The 21578-nt window shown below is 38.0% G+C and overlaps 1 protein-coding gene across 2 annotated transcripts; it reads right to left on the bottom strand.

Annotated features, from left to right (window-relative positions):
* Positions 1 to 8608: 8608 nt before the first annotated feature.
* LOC139126422 (guanylate-binding protein 2-like) lies at positions 8609 to 21124 on the bottom strand. 2 transcript variants are annotated; one of them, XM_070692482.1, is made up of 14 exons: positions 20983 to 21124; positions 19373 to 19656; positions 18880 to 18969; positions 17919 to 18224; positions 17213 to 17417; positions 16328 to 16487; positions 13777 to 14029; positions 13041 to 13339; positions 12397 to 12672; positions 11747 to 11872; positions 11468 to 11527; positions 10796 to 11015; positions 10518 to 10559; positions 8609 to 9943 (listed from the first exon to the last, which is right to left on the bottom strand). In XM_070692482.1, the coding sequence occupies exons 2-14, from the start codon at positions 19647 to 19649 to the stop codon at positions 9894 to 9896; spliced, it is 2364 nt and encodes a 787-aa protein (XP_070548583.1). In that variant the 5' UTR covers positions 19650 to 19656; positions 20983 to 21124; the 3' UTR covers positions 8609 to 9893. The 2 variants fall into 2 exon arrangements, with proteins under 2 accessions (XP_070548583.1, XP_070548584.1); XM_070692483.1 differs by having other exon boundaries at positions 17919 to 18185.
* Positions 21125 to 21578: the final 454 nt, after the last annotated feature.

The following is a 21578-nucleotide window of genomic DNA, read 5'->3' as shown; positions in this document are numbered from 1 at the left end:
ATGACTACTCAAGTGTACATCCTGTTAAAAATGCTTAAAATAAAACTCCGTACTTTATCAAGGATGTTTCCAAGCGTTCCGGATCATCGCTTACTTCTCAACGTCTCAAATTCTGAAGTCAGATTTCCACAATTAATGTTCTGACATGACATGTGGTCAGCGGCTTCTCTATAGGAGTGGCCCATTTGATTTCGAGGGGGGCAGAGGCTAGAGGACTTTCCAAAAAATATTGTTGACGGCCAAATGCTGGAAAAGGAAAACAAGTTGCTTCTAAGAAAGTTCAAGAAATTTTGCTGTGATGATGCACCTGTAACCTCCACAAATGTAATAATCTCAATAAATATAATATCAACGTAATATCAACCATAAATGTAATAAAAATAAACCATAAATGTAATATCGCCCATAAATGTAACAAAAATCAACCATAAATGTAATAAAAACATCAACCACAATTGTAATAAATGGTAACCATAAATGTAATAAAAAAATCACCCATAAATGTAATACTTGTCAACCATAAATGTAATAATTTTAATTTGTCGGTGCAATTGAGTAATTAGCTCTTAAATATTTATCTTTGTAATAAGGAAAGCAACTCCACACATTATTCATATCTTAATTGTTTGCGTTTAGTGTTTTTTGTATATTTGAAAGTGCATTTTATGTTTCCCTATTTTGTGTACAAAACTGATTGGCCATGGCGAGACACAGCTGTAATCTGAACGTCAGTGCAGTCTCTACTCCAGAGTGGAGGAGACCGTACACTACGATCCTTTAACGCCGTATTTTCGAAATTTGCCGTAATCAGTCTCCTCAAATCCATCTTCAGTGGATAAATTGTGTGGAATAATCGATAGATTTTCTGTATTCCTATGTTGTCCCACTTGATGTTTGTTCCTTCACTGAGGATGTAAGGATGTCTAATTTTGTTCTACAGTGTTCAAGGTAGTGTTCGTATTGTTTTTACTAGATTTAAATATGGATAAATGTTCTTGTTAACATGTTTTGTGTTGTAAGTTTCTGTTATAAGGTTGTATATTTCTCTGTTATTTGTTCTGAGTCATCCTGAAGTCATAAACTCTGTGTGGTATCACTGGTTGACGAGTTATTTTGACGCTTCCTTATTATGCAATTATCAGTGTCTAGAACTGCTGTTCCACTTCCATTATCTAACGGTTTTATCGGTACCTTGAATTGCCGTTTTCTGAGAGTATTCTCAAAGTACTCTATTCTGTGTTTCGGAAAGGAAACCTAGTTTCAGGAAAGTATGCAATAACATTACACTAGTCTTATTAAAGTTATTATTTACTCAGGGCATTGATAAACAAATGATCACATATGCAAGCTCAAGTTTATTGTACTTGGGCCTCAGCCCAAGTACATTTGTTTTCATTCCGTGGGAAAAAACTGTAAGGTATAACCATTTCTGGCTGAGACCAGGGAGGGCAAAATGTATTGGCTTCATCTTTCTTGGCATAATAAATGGCGTAATGATGTTAACTGAATGGAAGTGCTGCTCTCAGCCAGTCTTGAATAAGTGAGATGTGAATATAAATGCTTCTCTATCTGAGTTTTTGCCACAAAATCTTCTGAATATAATCAAAATGTGCATCGAAATGCAACAATTAATGCACCCTCCGTTTCCTAGGCGATGGCACGACCCTTGCTACACCCACTGGACGAGCCAAAGTGGGAGGGGTAATTTCGGTTTGGTCGAACAGGAGGGCTCGAGACCAGAATTTAACATTTAAACTTGAAACATGTTTAATCACTGACAAGATGTGGATTAGTGTTAATCAAAGAGAAAGTTTGAAAAGGAAAGGTTTTATATCCCGGACACAATGAAAAACATTACGACTGGAAACTGTACTCCCGGTTGAGAATAGTAATGCCCACAGCGATGGAGAACACTTATCCTTGAGCTGAGAAAACCAGACCATCATTTCGAAATAGAGCTGCAGATTCGAGAAGCTCGTTAAAAATAGCTAGGTACACCCCATAAAGGGGTGGTTTCGAGTCTTGAGGGCAAATTTCGCCTCCTTCATTTAGAAATCGTACGTTTGTTTTTCCAGGGGAACACATCATTTGACACAAAATTTGCATGAAAAGGGGTCGCCAGTAAGCACGTGGTCAAATCTGGCATAAGAAACAATATGAAATGTTGGGTAAAGCCAGTCCAAAATAAACTGATTTGAACTTTTGTGTTTTGTAATTTATACCACTGCAGTAACATGACTTTTTTTTGACAACATCACACAATGTTTTATTGAAACTGAATACTCCGACGTATTCTGTGTCCCCTTTGCTAAAAAATACGGTATGCCGATTACCATGTAAGGAGATGATGACGTCAAGACAGATTTGTAGTGCGTTTGGTCTTGGATGGTGCACGAAGTTTTGTCGAGGTAGCTTGTGTATTTATTTCCTAAATGGGAGATATTAGGGTCGATCTAAAAGAAGGCCGAAAAATGTTATGATACTCTAAGCGAGCTGAACTCCAATGCGAATGGTTGGATAATTTGGAGGATGTAGACTGATCTCGTCTCATTACAGCGCTGTAAGATTATTTGGCGGTCAGTATTGAATTTCAACTGCGTCACAAGTTTGCGTCGAACGGTCAACGAACGATATTTTAGAAATCTGGAGACATGGCACATCGCAGTTTTATTTTAGTATTTTATATTTTACAAAAGATGTAAGAAGCAATGATTTTGTTGAAAATTCTAAAAAAAATATAGGAAGATTTGATCGCGAACACATTTTCACTTGGGGGTCAACTAGCCCTGCGTGCGATGCTGTGTGTTCCGCTACAGCTAACCGCCCACTCACCACAGTCCTGCAAAGACCCGTACGTTGGGTCGGTGACTTCAAATCCATTTTGGGACTTGACGTAAAAAGCCAAATTACTGCCGAAATTCAGCGTTCTTGGGCCCAAGTCGTATCCCAGCCTACCTCAGCTACTCGATCGCTTCCAAAAATGACAGTCTTTTATTCACTTCTCGTAAATAACCGTCGATGTCGGCAACTCTCTCGCTGGCCCTGCGTACGATGCTGTGTGTTAGCTGTAGCACATAGCATCGTACGCAGGGCTAGGGGTCAACATGGGGTCGCAGCCATGTTGCCTCAAAACTTATTTCTGTCTGCACTCAAAACTCAAAAATGTCGCATATGAACCTGAAAAATCGATGTAATTTTGTCAAACTTGGGCGAAATTTCAGCCTATAGACAAAATTTCATCTAGGTAAGGTAAATTTATTGAAATTTGATCGACAAATAATCCTGAGCTTGAACGTGACAGCTCGCCTTCTCCGGGAAGTCATGCATCCGGCCAGCTGCCCATATGGCCGGGTGCATGAGATTGTTTTAAAGCGACGGCGGCAGACCGTACGGGGCTCTGGATATGAACCTACCGCCGGTGTAGCTGTAATAACTGTTGCGTTGTTTTTAATCACCACGGACGAAGTCCGAGGGGACTTATAGGTTTGGTCATGTCCGTGCGTCCGTCCGTCCGTTCACGCCTAGTACCCAACCCCATACAGATGCACGTCGATTTGTTTCACAATGCTATCAAATTTGGCCGTGTTAGAGGACTTTTTAGTTTACACCTCCATAGACTCCCATGTATAAGGCAGTTCTCCATAGACTCGCATGTATGATGCCAAGAAAAATAAAAATTTAGTTTCTCATCGTATTCATATTGCCTAAAGGATGCAGTGACACAGTTTTTTTGTCCCCACGGATAAAGTCCAGGGGGCTTATAGATTGGCTCATATCCGTCCGTGAGTCCATCAGTGAGTCCATCGGTTCACGCAGATATCTCAGACATTTTGACAAAATATCATGTGACCTTGGTGACCTTTGACCTGAAATATACATTATTGTCCATAACTCAGTAACCACAAGTGCTAAACCTTTCATATTTGGTATGATGGGACACCTTATGACGCCACATATTGTACACCATTAATTATGTGCATATCTAATTATGAGCGAGCCAATAGAGCAAGAGGTCTGATTTCTGGTACTAGTATATAGGGATAAGTTAACAATATAATTTGTTTGACAAAACTTCATGTGACCTCAATGACCTTTGACCTCAAATATACATATTTGTCCACAACTCAGTAACCACAAGTGCTACACCCTTCATATTTGGTATGAAAGGACACCTTATGACACCATATATTGTACCTCATTAATTATGTGCATATCTTATTTTGAGCGAGCCAATAGAGCTAGAGGTCTGATTTTTGGTATATAGGAATAACTTAGCAATACAATTATTCTGACAAAATGTGACGTGACCTCAATGACCTTTGACCTCAAATATATATATTTGTCCACAACTCAATAACCACAAGTGCTACATCCTTCATATTTGGTATGATAAGACACCTTATGACACCACATATTGTACCTCATTAATTATGCGCATATATAATTTTGAGCGCGCCAATAGAGCTGGAGGTCTGATTTTTGGTATATAGGAATAACTTAGCAATACAATTATTTTGACAAAATGTGACGTGACCTCGATGACCTTTGACCTCAAATATATATATATTTGTCCACAACTCAGTAACCACAAGTGCTACACCCTTCATAAATGGTATGATGGGACACCTTATGACACCACATATTGTACCTCATTAATTATGCGCATATCTAATTCTGAGCAAGCCAATAGAGCTGGATGTCCGATTTTTGGTATATAGGGATAACTATAGGGTAGAAATCTAAATATGCCCATCTAAATATTAGACATCTACCATCGAGAACAAAAGAAATTTGTTGAATTTGAATATTTAAGGAGTTTAAGCAATTCCCGCTATAAATAAAGAACCCCTGCCTCAAACTCCACAAAAGTTGCTAGACATATTTTGCCGTTGTCATGCCATTGCTTCGTTTAATAACCAGTTAATCAAATGCCTCATTGACAGGAGGAAATTCAAGACTATATTTGAATAGTAGTATATATTGTCCTCAAAATTACTCTATCACGGCCCAAGTACTCATTGCCTTCAGCAATACTGCCTTGTTACATTTATGGTTAATTTGTTTATTACATTTGTGGTTACGGGGTGTTACATTAATGGTTGACTGTTTTATTACATTTGTGGTTGATTTTATTACAATTGTGGTTGATATTACATTTGTGGAGATTATTACACTTGTGGAGGTTACAGCACCCATGGAAGGTAGGCCAGCATGCAGTGGTCTCTGCAGCTGCCGCCTAGGGCGACATTTTTGAACAAGAATATTTGAAACCAGAATTATATTGTCTTTTGAGCTGCCGCCCAGGGCGGCAATTTGGATATATATATTTTTTTATTTAGTCCATCATCCAACGGGTGCTAGCCCATTTACAGGATTAGGTACCCATAAACCCACTACCCCAATGGAGCACTTAGGAGTAAAGTGCCTTGCTCAAGGGCACAACACCGAGCTAGAGTCTCGAATTCACCGTCCTCCGACAGTGAATCCGCTACTCTGGATCTACCGGGACTTGAACCGGGTCTCGAACCCACCATCCTCCGATAGTGAGTCCGTTACCCTAACCACTAGTCCACGGTGCCTCCTTATCTATAGAAGCAGAAACCTCTTCTCAGTAGCATGAGTCAAGGTCACTCGCTGCTACACTCCCCTACTGCACTGTGTTATAAATGCAAAGCGGCTGCCAGTGTTAGAATAAACGTGAGAATATTTGTCAAGTTTACAAAAGAGATTGAAATCAATAAAAAAATAAATTCCATCGTATAGCGGTAACACTTTATTAATAGATATATGTCTATTAAAGTTTAACACTTTGTCTTAAATTTTACTCGAAAACAAAACAACTGGCCAAAAACTTATACGTTTATGGTCAATGTTATGTTGTATGCAATCTTATCAGATATTTCATGATGAAGAAAAGTAAATTAACCTGCCGTTCATACATCAGTATATATGTATGATTTGTGATATTCATCGGATGTGTAATTGCTTTAACTCAAGTCTTCAGTCACATTTGTCGACATTGCCTTTGTGAGACGTACTTTCAACAATAACTGGAAATGTAAAAGATAAGATTTGTAAACTTCCCGATAGGATCCGAACAAACAATATACATGTTACTGTATTTAGATAAACACTTACTTTAAAAAGTATCAAAGAATGAATGGACAATTAAATGTGATATACTCCAACAATTTAACAAATGCTTTAAAATGTTTAACTACTTTTGAACTTGATAAGGAAAAATGAACAAAGCATGCATTCTCGCGAGCCAGAGCAATAATTTCCGCTCCGCTGACCTACGCAAAAAGCGCTGAGCTGTTGCCGTAAATAGGCGCGTGGTTTACGACGATGAAAGCATGTACTATCTCAGTGAAACACTCGTCTAACAGTCCACTGATGTCTACCCTAGGCTATTAGGCATTAACTTTAAACTCGTTTTCCAATGAAAACAGTGGTGTCAAAGAATAAAAAACTGACTAAAAATGATAAAAATTGCCAAACATGTATGATACTGATTTTACTATTATTTCTAAACTTCATTATAAGAATACCCAATAAAACCAGATTTCAAAGAAAGAAAGATCAAGAGCAGATTCTGAGAATTGTTTTTTTTTTTATTTTGACCAAAATGACTAATTTTGCCTTATCATACAAAACTGAAAGAGAACATCTACTTCTAAACCGATTTTCAAAGCCACTAGGCAAGCGGCTGCATGAAAGATTGTCTCAAAACAACACTAAAGAAAATGACAATAAAATTAATGAAAAATAGACATTGTAAGATATCGGCTCAAAAGTAAGCAATGAGGTTTGTCTAATATGCTATTCTCAAATACCAGGCCTTTTACTAGCCAGGTCAGTGGTCGACCTAAAAACCGGGTGTGATAAAATAAAATACCAAATTTCAACTCAAGTGATACACACGAGAGTCAAATCAGTTCATGAACTGTTACTCGAAATGTATGCAAATAGAACAAAATATTGCACGAAGGTGCAAGAAACAAGAAACAAGCTGATCTTCAAAGTTAAACTATCTCACACAAAAACAATGATCCTAAAAAAGGTATACCTGCTTCTGTGTTCTCCCCAGGATTTTCTTGTAGAATGGTGACTACTTTGCATAACAATAAATTTTGCATAACAATCAATGTAATTGTTATGGTAATGAGTTTTCATTGTTTACTAAAAATTAAAGAGGGATTTTGTATTTTGACAAAAAAACTGCTTTTTGACTCTACGAGTAAATAAATTGCTTTGACGCAACCTCTGGAAAAATAAAATTGCTGCCAGACTGGGTAGGACAAAAAATGTCGCCATAGTCATTTCCTCCAGCCCATCCCCAGAAATCAAATGGGCTACCCCTTACTAATGATTTAAGCATGTTTTTACATCGCTTCCTTGTCTTCGAGTCATCGAGTTATCGTCATCTGAGACAGTTAGCCTATTACTTTGTAGAAATAAGCCTGGTTAATACAGATATTCTTAGTTCTTGATTAACGTCATATATTTGTCTCTAAAACTAAAATAAGGTTCCTCCTCAAGCCACTTCGTATCCGGTCGCATAGCACGCACACAGCTGACCTCGTGGTTGACAAGGCAGTATGACTGAAAAAGTGCAACAGCTGGGGAGTATTTATATCTTGATGGGCCTCTGAGGGGGAATTCGGTTTATTTGTGTCTGATGTTTAAGTGTTTGTGTTTCTGTTACGAGTGGATGTGTTTCCTGGAAAACACGATACATAGACGGATGTAATCGTGCGATTTCAATACATAAGCTATGGCTGTAAATAGAGAATCGGACTTCGGAATGCGTGGGCGTCGCGACGCCTAGTATACAATTATGCCCACGAACGCACATACCTCCCCCCCCCCCCTCTCTCTCTCTCTCTCTCTCTCTCTCTCTCTCTCTCTCTCTCTCTCTGTTCCACGTGTTACCTCTCTCTCTCTCTCTCTCTCTCTCTCTCTCTCTCTCTCTCTCTCTCTCTCTCTCTGTTCCACGTGTTACCTTTGCCCCTAGAACCTCGGTCGATTTCCTTTAGAACGACGTATTCTGATCGACGCTCCAGTCAAACCCACAGGTTATCGTAAAGTTGCTTGGATAGTCGTTCCGAGGCGGGCGGCCGCAGGTCGCCGTCTATTTTTTCCATGTAAACGGCGACCTGCGGCCGCCCGCCTCGGAACGACTATCCAAGCAACTTTACGATAACCTGTGGTCAAACCTAGACTGTCGACAGTCCTTCGTGCGTCCGTGCAAAAAATACCGCTGTAGCCACTACTGTAGCATGTGCGGCGAAACGTCTGTTTTACCAAAGGCCTCGGGGGAAGTGCAGAACCTAGTAAAACGTTCAAAGACCACTGCGGCCCGGCACATATGCAGCTGTCGATCGACTGTCAAAAGTTCGCGTGTCAGCTTGTGAACTCTGACCTACACTACATGCCCTCAACGGTCTGGCTACATGTAAGCCAACTCAAATCATATCGGGTCCAATGTGTACCAAAACAAAAGCCATCGTACTGAGCCGCGCCACACAGTCTTAAAATCAGCGCAGGACGGGGTTGCTCTTTGTAGCCAACGATTGAGAAGCTGTGAGAGCCTGACTTTGGGCCAAAACATGCAGGTGAAAGGTTTATGGTAAAACTGATTAATTCATTCCCACCTTTCCAATAAAAAAGTATGAAGGAGATGAAAGTATATATGAAGGTTGGTTTTTCTTTGTTCAATCCTGTGTTATGATGGTGTTAAGTTGTCGAGTCCATTTCCCAACCAATGAATTAACTGCAGAAACTCTCGTTCGTAACGTGACGTTATATTTTTAATTAATAAAATTGTCGACTCCAACAATTGATTTGTAGTTGAGCTTACAGTGAAAGCCAGCTACGAATGAAGGATAGACCTTATCAATATTTGTATCATATTCTCGCGTGATTGATTCATAAAGTTCATTCAATACAGGCCAGTACTTGAAGTCGAGTAAAAGTTCACAATTGTCAAAAAACAATCATGTCCAAATATTGACTCATCGTGTGCAGTTCTGGCAATGCAATTTGCTTGTTTTCTAGAAAGTGCCGTACAATGGACGGTAGAAGATTGTATACGAGAAAATGACAGATAGCATCAATGTGGCATCGATATTGCACAATGATAATAGTTAGTTGAGTTGATAACTAAATTGAGATTTTTCTCAGACTGCAGTGCCCCTCCTTCAGTGTACGACTTGGGGCAAGTATTAGTGAATTCAAAACGTTTTACTTTGTAGTGACTCTCTCATTATTTATCAGTTTTGTTAACGACTGGACGATATTGTAAGCTCAACAAATATAATCGATTATATAATGCCAGTAAATTGATGGCGCAGATACTACGATCTAATTGGGAGAGACGTGGAAATAACCGTGTTGGAAAATGCACTACCTCCTCACTAGAGAAAAATTCCGTTTTTGACATTTCACGTCAAAATTTCAATTTAATATTATGATATAAAAGAACTAAACCACCTTAGCAATGGGTACATCACTTCGATATGTACTCACTATCGCCCGCGAATATGTATACTGAACTGGTCAAAATCTTGTAGTATACATTCGCTTGGTGTGGTTTGATTGCTTTAGTGTACCCATTGTTGACAATAGATACAGAGGGGAACTTACAGAATTGAAATCGCCGTCTCGAGCTTTTGAAATAGATTAACTTCTCCGAGGGAAAGGTATAATCCCTTTTACTGTACAATCTTTTCGTATTGACCTTGTGAAGAAAGTGCTACGGTGACGAACTTCAAGGAGAGCCTTTCTTTATTAAGGACAATTGTTCATTGACTCCCTAGAAGACATAAAATGCCGCGATCGCTGTTTGTATGTGAAAGACAATGATACATAACACTTTTCTATAGTGTTTGTCACAGTATTGAACAATGTGTCTCCACTTTCACTGCCATATCTTCCTCGACTGCAGGAAAAACAAAACAAATTTAACACTTTAAAACAAGGAAACAAACAAAGGAGGATGTAAGTCTCAAAGAACATTCAGGAAATTCGATCCAATAATGAGAGAAATTATTGTCATTGTGCTATTTTTTCAGAAAAGGCCACATGGATGAAGTCCAGGTCGCAGCTGATTAAAATACGGTTCTTTGCAATGTGGGCGCATAAAATGAATAAGCCTCTTAATTCATTGTCGTTCGTTAGTTTGCCAACTTTTGTCCAAGTTTATTTTCTTCTTACAGCCATGAAGGAGAAGAATCTTGTGAGAGCAGATACACTTAGACTTTAGCAGTGTTTTAACAATGCTGAATTTACTTGCACAGAAGTAAGCTGAATCCCCAATTGATATATTTGTTAAGATCTTGCAATAAGTGTACAGCTTTCTAATGAGGTTTCAATGAAATAGATCCATCAACTTGTTGAAAATGACTTTAAGATGTTAAAACACTGTTAAAATTGTATAGTGCTAAATATCTTAAGCCAAATCACATGCAAAAAGTACTAAATCGTATAGTTGTGTACTGTACAATTCTACTCACCTCCCACTTTCGGGAACTCAGCTAGTGATTCCATGAGCTTCTCTGCAAGACATTGAATATGATGAATACAAATGTAATGTCGTCATGAAAGATAAAAAGCTACATAGCGTCACTAAACGAAGACATTATCAAAGGAGGAAGAAAGTTGATAAAATGTGAGCCTACATTAAAACGGACATGGATTTGTTAAACATTATACTGATCTGTAAATCTTAAATTGTAAGATTTTGTCATTATTGTGTTAAATATTACGCGTGACTTTTTTGTGTAAAACATACCTTTTTGTTCTAACAACCCTCGTTTCCGAATCTCAAGTTTTGCTGCCATGGTAACGTGCTCCCGATCGAGGGCGCTTTGCAATTCTTCTAGCTGTTCGACCACGCCGATGTGTGTCAATCTGAGATTGTGACATTGACTTTGGAGCGTGTTTAGCCTTGCCTTAAAATCAGCTGATATGACGTCACGTTCATGGCTTATGTCGTCCAATTCAATACTTATCTGGTGATGTAAAAATCGATATTTCTATGTTAATTATGCAGTAAAAGTACACAAGCACGTGATTCTGATCCTCTGATTGGATGTTATATTAAATGTGTAGTACTAATCAAAAATATATAAAAAAATAGTAAGGTGCATTACTAAATTGACGCGAACGCATATTGTCAACATACCCCAAATGTTCATTCCTTAGCGTTCAGAAAATGTATAAATCGTTCCCTTATTTCACTAACCAGGCTTTCCACTCTTGTAACTTTAAAACAATTAAAACGCAAGCTGTCCTTCGGTCTCCAACATTGACAAGAGAATGATTCAAATACGATGTGTTCCTTGTTCCTTATTTATAGAATGTGTGTCTCTTGAATTAGAACATTTATTACAAACTGTTGTGTTAAATGTCAAGGAAAGACTTGGATATTCATTTCACTTATTTAAATCCAAACAGATCTTACCAGTGTTTGACCTTCTCGTATCATTTGACGAAGCAGTAGTTGGGATATCCTCTTCATTGCCTTTTATGATAGAAAAAACCAAACACAGTTATTTCTCATGACGTAAATGAGGGTTGTTTTTGATGTTCCCAACGACACCGGCATTTTTCTTGTAAGTTATGAACAGCACTCAAGGTCAACATGTCCCCGTTTAGTAGACGCACTGTTACAGTCACATGTGAAGTTTGTGCTCCATGCATGAGTTACTTTTATTTTACAGACAAAGTATCTTCATATTACCTCTTTCTCAGTAGCAGCCCCAAACTCATAAGCGTTTTTCTCTTGACTTTCAATGACATGGGTTGGTTTATAACTGCGAAGTTTGTTAAGATATTCTTCACCCTCGTAGTAAAACTCAGTGAATCGCTGAAAATAAAGAAAATATGCTGACTCATTCACAATTCCACATTGTCTCATTAAATGATGTGTAGCAAACGCAAAAAGTATAACAGAGAGAATGAAGAATTGTAAGAAGAGAGAAACAATGTGGATCAGTAATATGTAACAATAAATACATTTTGAAACCTTATGAAGCGTCATCTTTGTTGCATTGCACTAGTTCTAAACCTATTAACAGCACACTCAATGTAACAGAAAGAAACAAGCAACCATTAAGCGAACTACTTATAAAATGAGTGTAGACAACTGTTGTCAAAATTCATCAAACAGCATACTGTCAGGTACTTTCAGATAATAACATTGTCATAGTGTAATCAATGCTTGTAAACTTGTGTTATTCATCTGTGATTTTCCATTCCACATTAAACCATTTTACTGTCGATCCCTTGTCGCAGAGAATCTGTAAAATAAAAACGCATTCACTGTTTAAGCTTAATTCTCCCGCCTTTGAGATTCCAGTAACTTAAATTAATTTCAGTGGCAAAACCTACCTCTACCAGTACCGTTCTATAAATGAGATATTTGTAAGGTCCCCTGGCTCTCGTCATATATTTAGTTTCAACGTCCAGTACGGCAGACTCAAAATCGTCGAACGTTAAATCCTTGTTGATTGCCGATGAACGAATTAGCGGTTTCAATATGTGATCTTCCAACGCCAAGGCTAGCTGGAAGCAAAATGCCTCGGATTGCTGCGAGTTGGACTGGAGGCACTGATAGAATAGACCACCAGTGACGTCATCATCGTCGTTGTAGACAACCATATTCTCCTAATGAAGAGTAATCAATGGAAAAGAAACAAGTAGCATGAGCAAATTCACCGGTATAGGAAATACAATAACATAACTTTCATATAGATATCACATGACATGAAGAATGGCTGGCAATAGGTTACGTGTATGAGCTGTGTTTTATAAATTTCTGATATAATTATTGGTTTAGATTATCATCAATTTGCATGTATTAAATTAGTTATAGATGCAAATTCTAGTTGAAATTAAGCTTTCATGAACGGGGACACACCAAAATAATTGAAAACAAATCTGCCTTTGGTGCTCCCGATACCACAACACATAAGACCGGAATCAGCAAAAGAAACTGTCGTAAAAAAATGAGGACTAAAGTATGAACACCGTACCATCAGACGTTTCCTATGCTTTGCTTTCAGTGCGGAATCGGTAACAAATTCTGTCCTTTCTTTGAATATCATCAGAGCTGAATTGAAACATCTCTCGTGTTCTTTGATGATCAGATCTTCATCACATGGTGTGTTTTCATTAACAAAGCTCTTCATGAGTTTAGAGTAGTGAAGGAAAGCAACATCGGAAGCTGAATTCATCAGGGATGTGGTCACCTCTAAAACAACCCCTCTGACATCTATTGGGGTGCCGGTGTCGTTCATATACCGCAAATAGCCTTTAACCAGTCCAACAAACACTGAAAATGATAAATTATGCGAGCGAGTTAAAAAGATGCTCTTGTTTGGCTAGGTTGAGTAAACGTCCTTCACATTCCAATGAAAAGAGTTGTTTGCATACGCCCACACTGCGACACCGTAGCGCGTCAGAGACAAAACCAAACATTTCACATCCAAAACGCGTTTTTCAGAAAAGTTTAGAATTTAAACTCGCTGATTTACTGGATGCCCATCGTTCACTAATCGTATATTTCTACTTCCTTAATGAACCAAACATTTCACATCCAAAACGCGTTTTTCAGAAAAGTTTAGAATTTAAACTCGCTGATTTACTGGATGCCCATCGTTCACTAATCGTATATTTCTACTTCCTTAATGAATCTATTTTTCTCGGGATGGATGTTTTCGAACAAAGCCGTATTGTCTTGAAAATACAACATGTCAACCCAAAACTTACTCTCTGCATTAATGTTTCCCGCCAAGGGCCACGCCTTCTTCGCTTTCAAGCTTATCGATGTCTCGTCACAGATTTTGCTAAGAAAATCAAAAACCAGGTGTGCGTGATGTCCATCGCTCTTCAGGTCACGCCCTGATGAAACGGGCCATTTTAAGTCATGGACGTCAAAAGTTTGGAAATATGTGAGAATTCCACGTATTACATCATTGGTTATCTCACCATCAGCATCAGTGGTATTAACAAACTTCAAAACCTGGCACGAAATGACAAATTGAATTTCAAATTTATCATGGTATGTTATGAACCGTGGCATTTTTATTATAAAAAATAACATTATACCCTCTTAAAAATATGGGGGAAAATGAACAGTTCGTTACCTGTTGTCACCTTCGCTTATGAATATTGAGGGTGATACGCTGAATATATTTTACAATGTAATAAACTGATAATGGTGTCTCAATTAGTACTTAATTACTCGATTACGCTAAATATTACTCTCCATGTTATTCCAACGCTTGCTAGGTTAATCAAAACAAACATTCAACAGAAATAAAAAAGTCGTAAGGCCAAAAAAAAAATTGTGCTGTTCCGATTACATGGTTTTAAAAAATAGGGTAGGTAGGTAGGGAATTTTTTTTTTTTTTTCATTTTTTTTTTATTTCTCAATGTGCATTTTGTACGCTTTCAAACAAACTACCAGTGAACAATTTCCTCATGAAATGCACTCAATTGAATACCAATTTATTAAAATAAAATATTCATCAGTAGAATTGAAGTGTGTGGTTTATTAGACTGCCACGGAAATTGATATGGCTGAATTACAATTCTTTGACAGGAAAGTGAACTGTTTATCCACAGGTAAGTTTCACTTGTAAGAAATGACACAACACAATACTTACTGTCATCAATGCAGTGTTTCATCTAGGATACTATACCAGGGGGGATTGGTCCCCCTCTCCTGGAACTTTTGAGGGGAATTTTAAAATTTTGGGGGGATTTAATTGAAACATTTAAGGACATCTTATGTAAGTTTTAATGTTCCAGTAATGTCACTTGTGATATACATACTACAAGCCATAAATCACTTGCTTACACAATCCAAGCTGCTGGCTCCAAACACCATCCTCTATAAGATTTTTTCAAAAGTCAACAAATTTCGCTATCACTGTTGTTAAGGTATAGGGCTTCCAAGAGTGGCAGATGGCTCATTAATATTCATAAGCTTTAATATCCCTAAAAATTGTAGCATATTCCCTCATGCTTAAATATTCTATATGTTTGTTTGCACATATTCTGTAAGTTTGCTTTCATAGGGCATACTGTACATTCAAACATCAAAATTAACAACAGTTAGCCATTCCCACTGTACCTTCAAGGGATTTTTTCATTTTTTTACTGAACTGTCTGCACTACACAAACCAAGAAAAAAATCTTTTGTAGTTATAAAAGAATGTTTTGTAGCTTCTGAAAAAATAATGTGCTTGTTTGTCACGTTTTTACTGTGCGTATATCATCCCTCACTACTGTAAGTTTGGATCAACATTGCCCAATGCAAACCGAGAGCTGTATTTTTGTAGTGACCTAGCTGGTCTTGTAGTTTTGTGCGCAGACTCAGTAGAGCTAAAACAAACAACTTAGAGGGTCAGATCCCTTGTTTTGAATTGAATGCGGAGTCGAGTTTTTCTCGGTGTTTGACTTGCTCCAGTTGCATTTTTTCAGTCATTTTAGAATGGTGAAAATAACAAATAGAAAGGTTGGTTGTCACCGACAGTTAATTTTAGGGTTTATTTGCTCTGAAAAATGAGTCAGTGTCTGTTCACTGAATTCAAAAACCGGGCCCATGTGCCCATTGACACCATAGCTTGCTTCAATGCTTGTGCAGTCTGCACTGAACACGTTTCTGTGACAGTAAAGTCAAATTTTTCGTGTCAATTTTGCTATCAGAATTATTTTTAGTGTTATTATATATATATGATGCACAAAACCTTCAGTTTGTCTCCTTTTCTCGATCGTGCAGAGATGATGTGACACGGAAACCTTATCGGGCTAGGGCAATGAACTTTTGTGAACGTAACTCAACTGGCTGATAGGCTTTCATATGCAAAATCGCGTACAGGAAATTTGCACGTGGTATTGTTTCAAAAGCATTTTATTGAAGTAGATCAAAAAGTATCAAAATGGAACTAAAATTAGTGTCATGCGTTTCACGTTCTTTCATATCATTATTTTTACTTCCGGGTTTACGAAGCTCTAAAAGTCTAGGGTCGGGGGGATAAAATTGGGGTAGGTCGGGTAATCGGAACAGCACATATTTTTTATTTTGGCCTAATCCATTTTTTTATGAGAGAGTGCGGAGAGTAATGGTCAAGCCGGGTATTAATATTTAATTCCTTACTGCCGATGAAAATGTTTTTATCAACATAGTGAGACTGTCCCTCGCTATTATTATCATGAACCGTGAACTCGCGATGACAGACGTAGACCGACATAAATCACAGCATGTTTTACCTTTTAGGACAAATGAATACGATACTATCGTAAATCTACGTACGTTTTGTAGGAGAAAGTCTCTGCTGTCGAGGGAGCCTTTTTCATGTCTTGCCGCTGGGGGCGTAGTCATAAAATCGTTGACAATCCAGCTGAAGTCAGGGAAAAAGTTGATGAAATCCTTTGGCTGCACCTTCACAGCATCCGGTAGTCTGCACACCCACCTGTCAAATTTGAGATAACTGAAAACTGTAATGACAGCACTTAGCGACTTTAAAGAATGTCTTCAGTGACCAGATCCAAATCATATTTCATTAAGTCCACTGTAGGACGTTGTCACAGTGGTATGACATTACGTCGACATATCCACACAACACATATAAATTATCACTTCGTTAACTGTATTAAATGTTCTATTCATTTTGCAATTGATTAACACAAGCCAGCCCTACTTGACAATTTTCAGGAAGAAGAAACAATCACTCCACTTAAGTTTGATTCAATGTAATGGTAAGCAATGTCCAAATGTATCAAAAATGTCATGTCTAAACAAACGAAATACATGTATTTCAACTGCGATATTTGAAGAAGCGATAACAAATGCCACACGGCTGAAACAGATACAAATTTGCTGAACACTTAAACGCTTAGAAAGCGTTGCGGTGACAGAGAGAGAAAGCCATTTTTTACCATAATGCTGATCTGTTGATTGTATTAATTTATTTTGAAGCTGGTAAGAGTAAATGAGCATTTCACCGTCTTTAATTTAAATCGAAAATTTAATTATCTCTCTGAAATTAATATGGAGTATTGCTGTTATTTTTAATTTTAAATATCGGTATATTTGTTCGAGGCAATTTGTTTCTCTACTCCCAAATTATGCCTGCTTATCAATAGATGAAACCCATCAGCAATCTAATTCTAAGTAAGCTGACAACCATGAACTTACCGTAATCTTTTTAAATCGTTCTCTGTAGGGTTTCTGTCGCTGTTGTGTACAAGCACAGACGAAAGCAAACACGCTATCGTAAATATACAAATGTTGTCTTGGTCAACAGATCTGGATTCGTTGTCGATGGCTTCGAGAAATACGACCGTGACGTCATCGCCGATCTCCGTTTTTCGAGTGAAAGTTTCTTTACTCATCCATATACCTGTAACGGAACACTAGGGCAGATAACGTCTCGTTTACATAATTTTCTCGTAGTATTTTTCCACGAAAACAGCTAATAGTTTACGTATGTCTTCGATCTCTTTCGAGGCTGAGGTCATCTAATTTCTAATAATTAGTTCCTTCGGCGAGATAACATGTTTTCAAAGTCACTTCTGTAAGAACTGAACACCAAATAAAACGCATTGTCAAATTGCTGGTGCCTGATTTCATTCACGTATATATAATTATTGTTTTAATTATGATGACGTTTATTAACAATCACGTGTATGAAATTTACAACATGTGTAATCATATCTGAAGTACCATCGAAAAAATGTAATGCATTTCAAATTTGGCTGAACTAACACTTTTAAGACAGTATACATTATGATACCAATGCAGCATTATGCCAATAGCACTAGACTGACGATAGAAAAGAAATACTGCACTGAATAACTTCATTGAAATCATTTTTGACGAGCAAAACACAAAAAAGACTTACCTCTCGGCTTGTCGCTTTCATCAACCGCCGAACAAAATAAACGTTGAAATGGAATGGATTCACTGTGTTCTTCACAAGAAGATGAGTATCTGAGTACAGTAACTGGACATATGGCACCATTGATCGACTGTAAAATGTCTACAGCATCTTGTAAAACGGTCAACTTTCCCGGTTCTTCCCGTGTCTTTCTCAACACGCCCTCTTTGCAGTCCCACTGAAAGTTGTCTGGGTAGCAGAGAGGTATCACACGCGGACGAGGCTTTACAGCTACGGATAAAGATGATTTTTTAATTGTCGGGGGGAAATCTGCGGAGGCAGAAGATACCGATTCGAAATATGTCAACAAAATTGAGATTGCGTAGAGTCTGTTTTGTCCTAAAAATGAGATTCCGGTCAAATGTCAATTTTAGAGCGTCCGTTAAGGAGCCTGACCAAATATTACCAAATTAAACTGGAAATAAATTGGCTAGCTGCACTACATCTACATTTCTGTGCTATGGGTGAAATGTAGGAAATTCTCAAGGAATCTTAGAAACTCCGCTTTCCGTCTGCAAAAGGGATCATAACTTTTGTGTTAATAACTGTGCGCTGAATGTCGCCGAGAGTGGGCACTGTTATACTTTCTGTACGTGACCCTGGTATGCTTTACTTTGATTGACTTTCACAGACTGATTGACCACCTGAAAGTTCAATAACGATAGGATCTAGTTGCACTACGACCAGAGTTTTCATTATGGTAAATGTAAAAGTGGCCAAATTAATGCGCTGCAGTGGTTCATTAAAAATGCATGGCGACGATCCTAGCACATGGATAGAGAGTGATGGCAGTAGTGTCCAAGGATTTGCCTGAAACCACATTAAATAAAATAATATGTGGCATACTTTCACTGTAGGGCAAACACCGATAATACGCACGACGGCGTAGCTGATCAGCGATATTTGTTATAATATTTTGGCGTACCTTTGACATCGGCGGACGACAGTGCAACAGCGTCGATACGAGTTACCACTTCGTCTTCCTTAGCCACACTTTTCGGTTTCTGTTGATCACCTACAAAAATGAGTGAATAGATTATTCTCACAGTCAGACATTCAGATAATATGTTGTACATTTCGGACCGAAGGCGTAAACATGATTGGAACTAATTTGGGATAATTGGATTTTCATATTTTTCAAATTTCTCAAAAGCGTTAGGTGCCGTATAGCTGAATGTTAAAATAATACAAATTACTCATAAAAACAAGTGTGTAATGTAAAAAGAAAGGCAGATGAGATTAAATTTGTAGATTAAACCGGCATTACTTCACCATCCAATTATCCCAAATTAGTTCCAGTCGTGTTCGTATCGGATTAATGTTGAAGGCACTTGGATATATATCTTTCAGTTAAATTATTAGCTTCTAATCTTCGCAAAATAAGTTAAATTACACACCACAAATTTCGGAATACTTACCAAGTCCCCCACGTCCAAGATGTAACTGCTCTATTCTCATAGCAGACACACCGCGGTTAAGTTCCTTCAAAGCCTTGACAAGGTAAATGGCGGTTTGGTCATCTTCCTGAGATTGCCACAAGTTGACGAAAGCGATTTGCATATCTCGCGGGGACAGTGTCTCATCATCGACGATTCTCGATACTTCTGTCTGTTCCAATCCTAATTTCAATCCCAGTTCGTCAAGATCAACGCCCTGTAGACACTTGGCTATCTTTTCTATCACCTCACATTCCATGGTTGCACTGCACGGATGAAAATATTTGAGTAGTTTTAAACCACTGAAAATTTGGCAAACAATTTTGAAAATAAAGTCGTTGCCTTTCATTGATGATTTCCAGTTTTCATGAAAAATTAAACCAGCTCTTGACAACACAGTCACAAAGAGTCATTTCCGGCGACGATGTCGCTTTGGGCATTATCGAATATAGAATATAAATGATGCCTTCAAATTTCACCGACGACTGTTGGCACTGACCATAATCTGACTGACTTGAGTCCATCCGGACGTTTATTGGCACAGATGTACATGCTGTCAATGAGTGCCGTTATGTTTGCCATGAGGAGCTCATCAAGATTATCAAGATAATATATGCAAGATACCTGACGGGTATTGTGTACATGGGTATTGTATCATTCAAGTACCGATAGAAGATACGAATTCGTCTTGTGTGGCAACAGATAGATTAAACATTGATTTAGAATCAAGAAGTCGATGGTGTATGTACAGTCCCAAGTTTTCAAAGTCTACTGCAATAAAAATTAAACATTAATGTCTGACCGACTTTTATAAGCTTGTTTGTTCATGGCAATTATTATAGTTTTTCAGCAGTACGATCGGTAATCGTCACTTGACAACAATCCAGGCCGGCCGTGGTACCGATCGCACTGTTTAAGAGCTACAACTACTATTGTCCAGTGATGTGGTTCGTAAGTTTTTGATTGGGAAGTGATGAGTATTCTCAAAGGTCACGATAGCTGGGTCAAACCAGACTATACACACTGATAGCGGTCAAACCTAGCAAAATGCAAACACTTCATACGGTACGGCCTGGGATGGACTCCGCTCAAATGTTTTCAAATGTAAATGCACGGCAACTACTAAACGGAAGACGACTAGCAAAATACATCTCAAGTCAACGATTTTTTCTTCACGTAGGTGAAACCATAGACTGTGTTATTTTACTAATACTGTCTATGCTATGTTATACGAAATGAAGGCGGAGTCATAGATACGGAATTCTACGAAAACCAACCTTCGTAAGATTCTGTCGGAGATACTTGAGGATAAAAAACTCGCAAAGAATATACTAGTTTACAGTCAAATTGAATCATGCCTATAACTTGACTAATGTCAGTGCATGCGAATTTGATATATGGAATCCCACCTGACAGCACATGTTTTGCTACGTGTACACATAAGGGGTATTCTAGTTTATGAGCGGTACGTCTCCATTATTTGCGTATACATGTCAAAAGAAGGCTGAACTGACAGTATAGGAGATAAAGTACATTTAACATAACAGCAGTACCATATGATCCTATAATCAAGTAGTAGCTAATTAACCCACCTGAATCGAAGACTGGACAAATTGTTTCAGCAGAGATTCGTGTAAGTTTTTCCAGTCATATTGGGCGCATTGTCGCAATCCAGTGTCAAAAACGAACCGTCACACTGATCCATGTCAATCGTGATCGGCGTTTGCTTATCATTGTTACGGTTATAAATTGCAGCCACAGTGTAAGATCGATATTTGCTGTTTGTTGAATATTAACTAGTGCGGTCAAGTATGTTTCACGCCCTTATCTTATCGACAATGTCAACTTAGACTTTGCTGGTGTAAAGGTTCAGTCTATGATGATTGACTATTTAAATTTGTATAAGTTTGTCTTCTTTTAACAAATCGATGCTCATATATATGAGATTGCTTTGTAAAACTTGCTTGACCTCTTTCTTTATGTAAAAAAAACCGACCACTCATAAACCTACAAACTCAAAATACAGTGTTCTATTGAGTAAAACTAAGAGAAATGATATCCGATCCAACGTTTTATTCAGTGATTCATTCATCCCCTGCTTCACGAAACGAACTTATTTTACTCATCTTTGTGCGATTAATGAGAGTTATCTGTGTGGATCTCGAAACTGTTATAATGAATTACATAA

The sequence above is a fragment of the Ptychodera flava genome (assembly GCF_041260155.1).
Source record: "Ptychodera flava strain L36383 chromosome 3 unlocalized genomic scaffold, AS_Pfla_20210202 Scaffold_27__1_contigs__length_13241970_pilon, whole genome shotgun sequence".
NCBI lineage: Eukaryota > Metazoa > Hemichordata > Enteropneusta > Ptychoderidae > Ptychodera > Ptychodera flava.
This window is presented reverse-complemented; position numbering and strand designations above follow the sequence as displayed.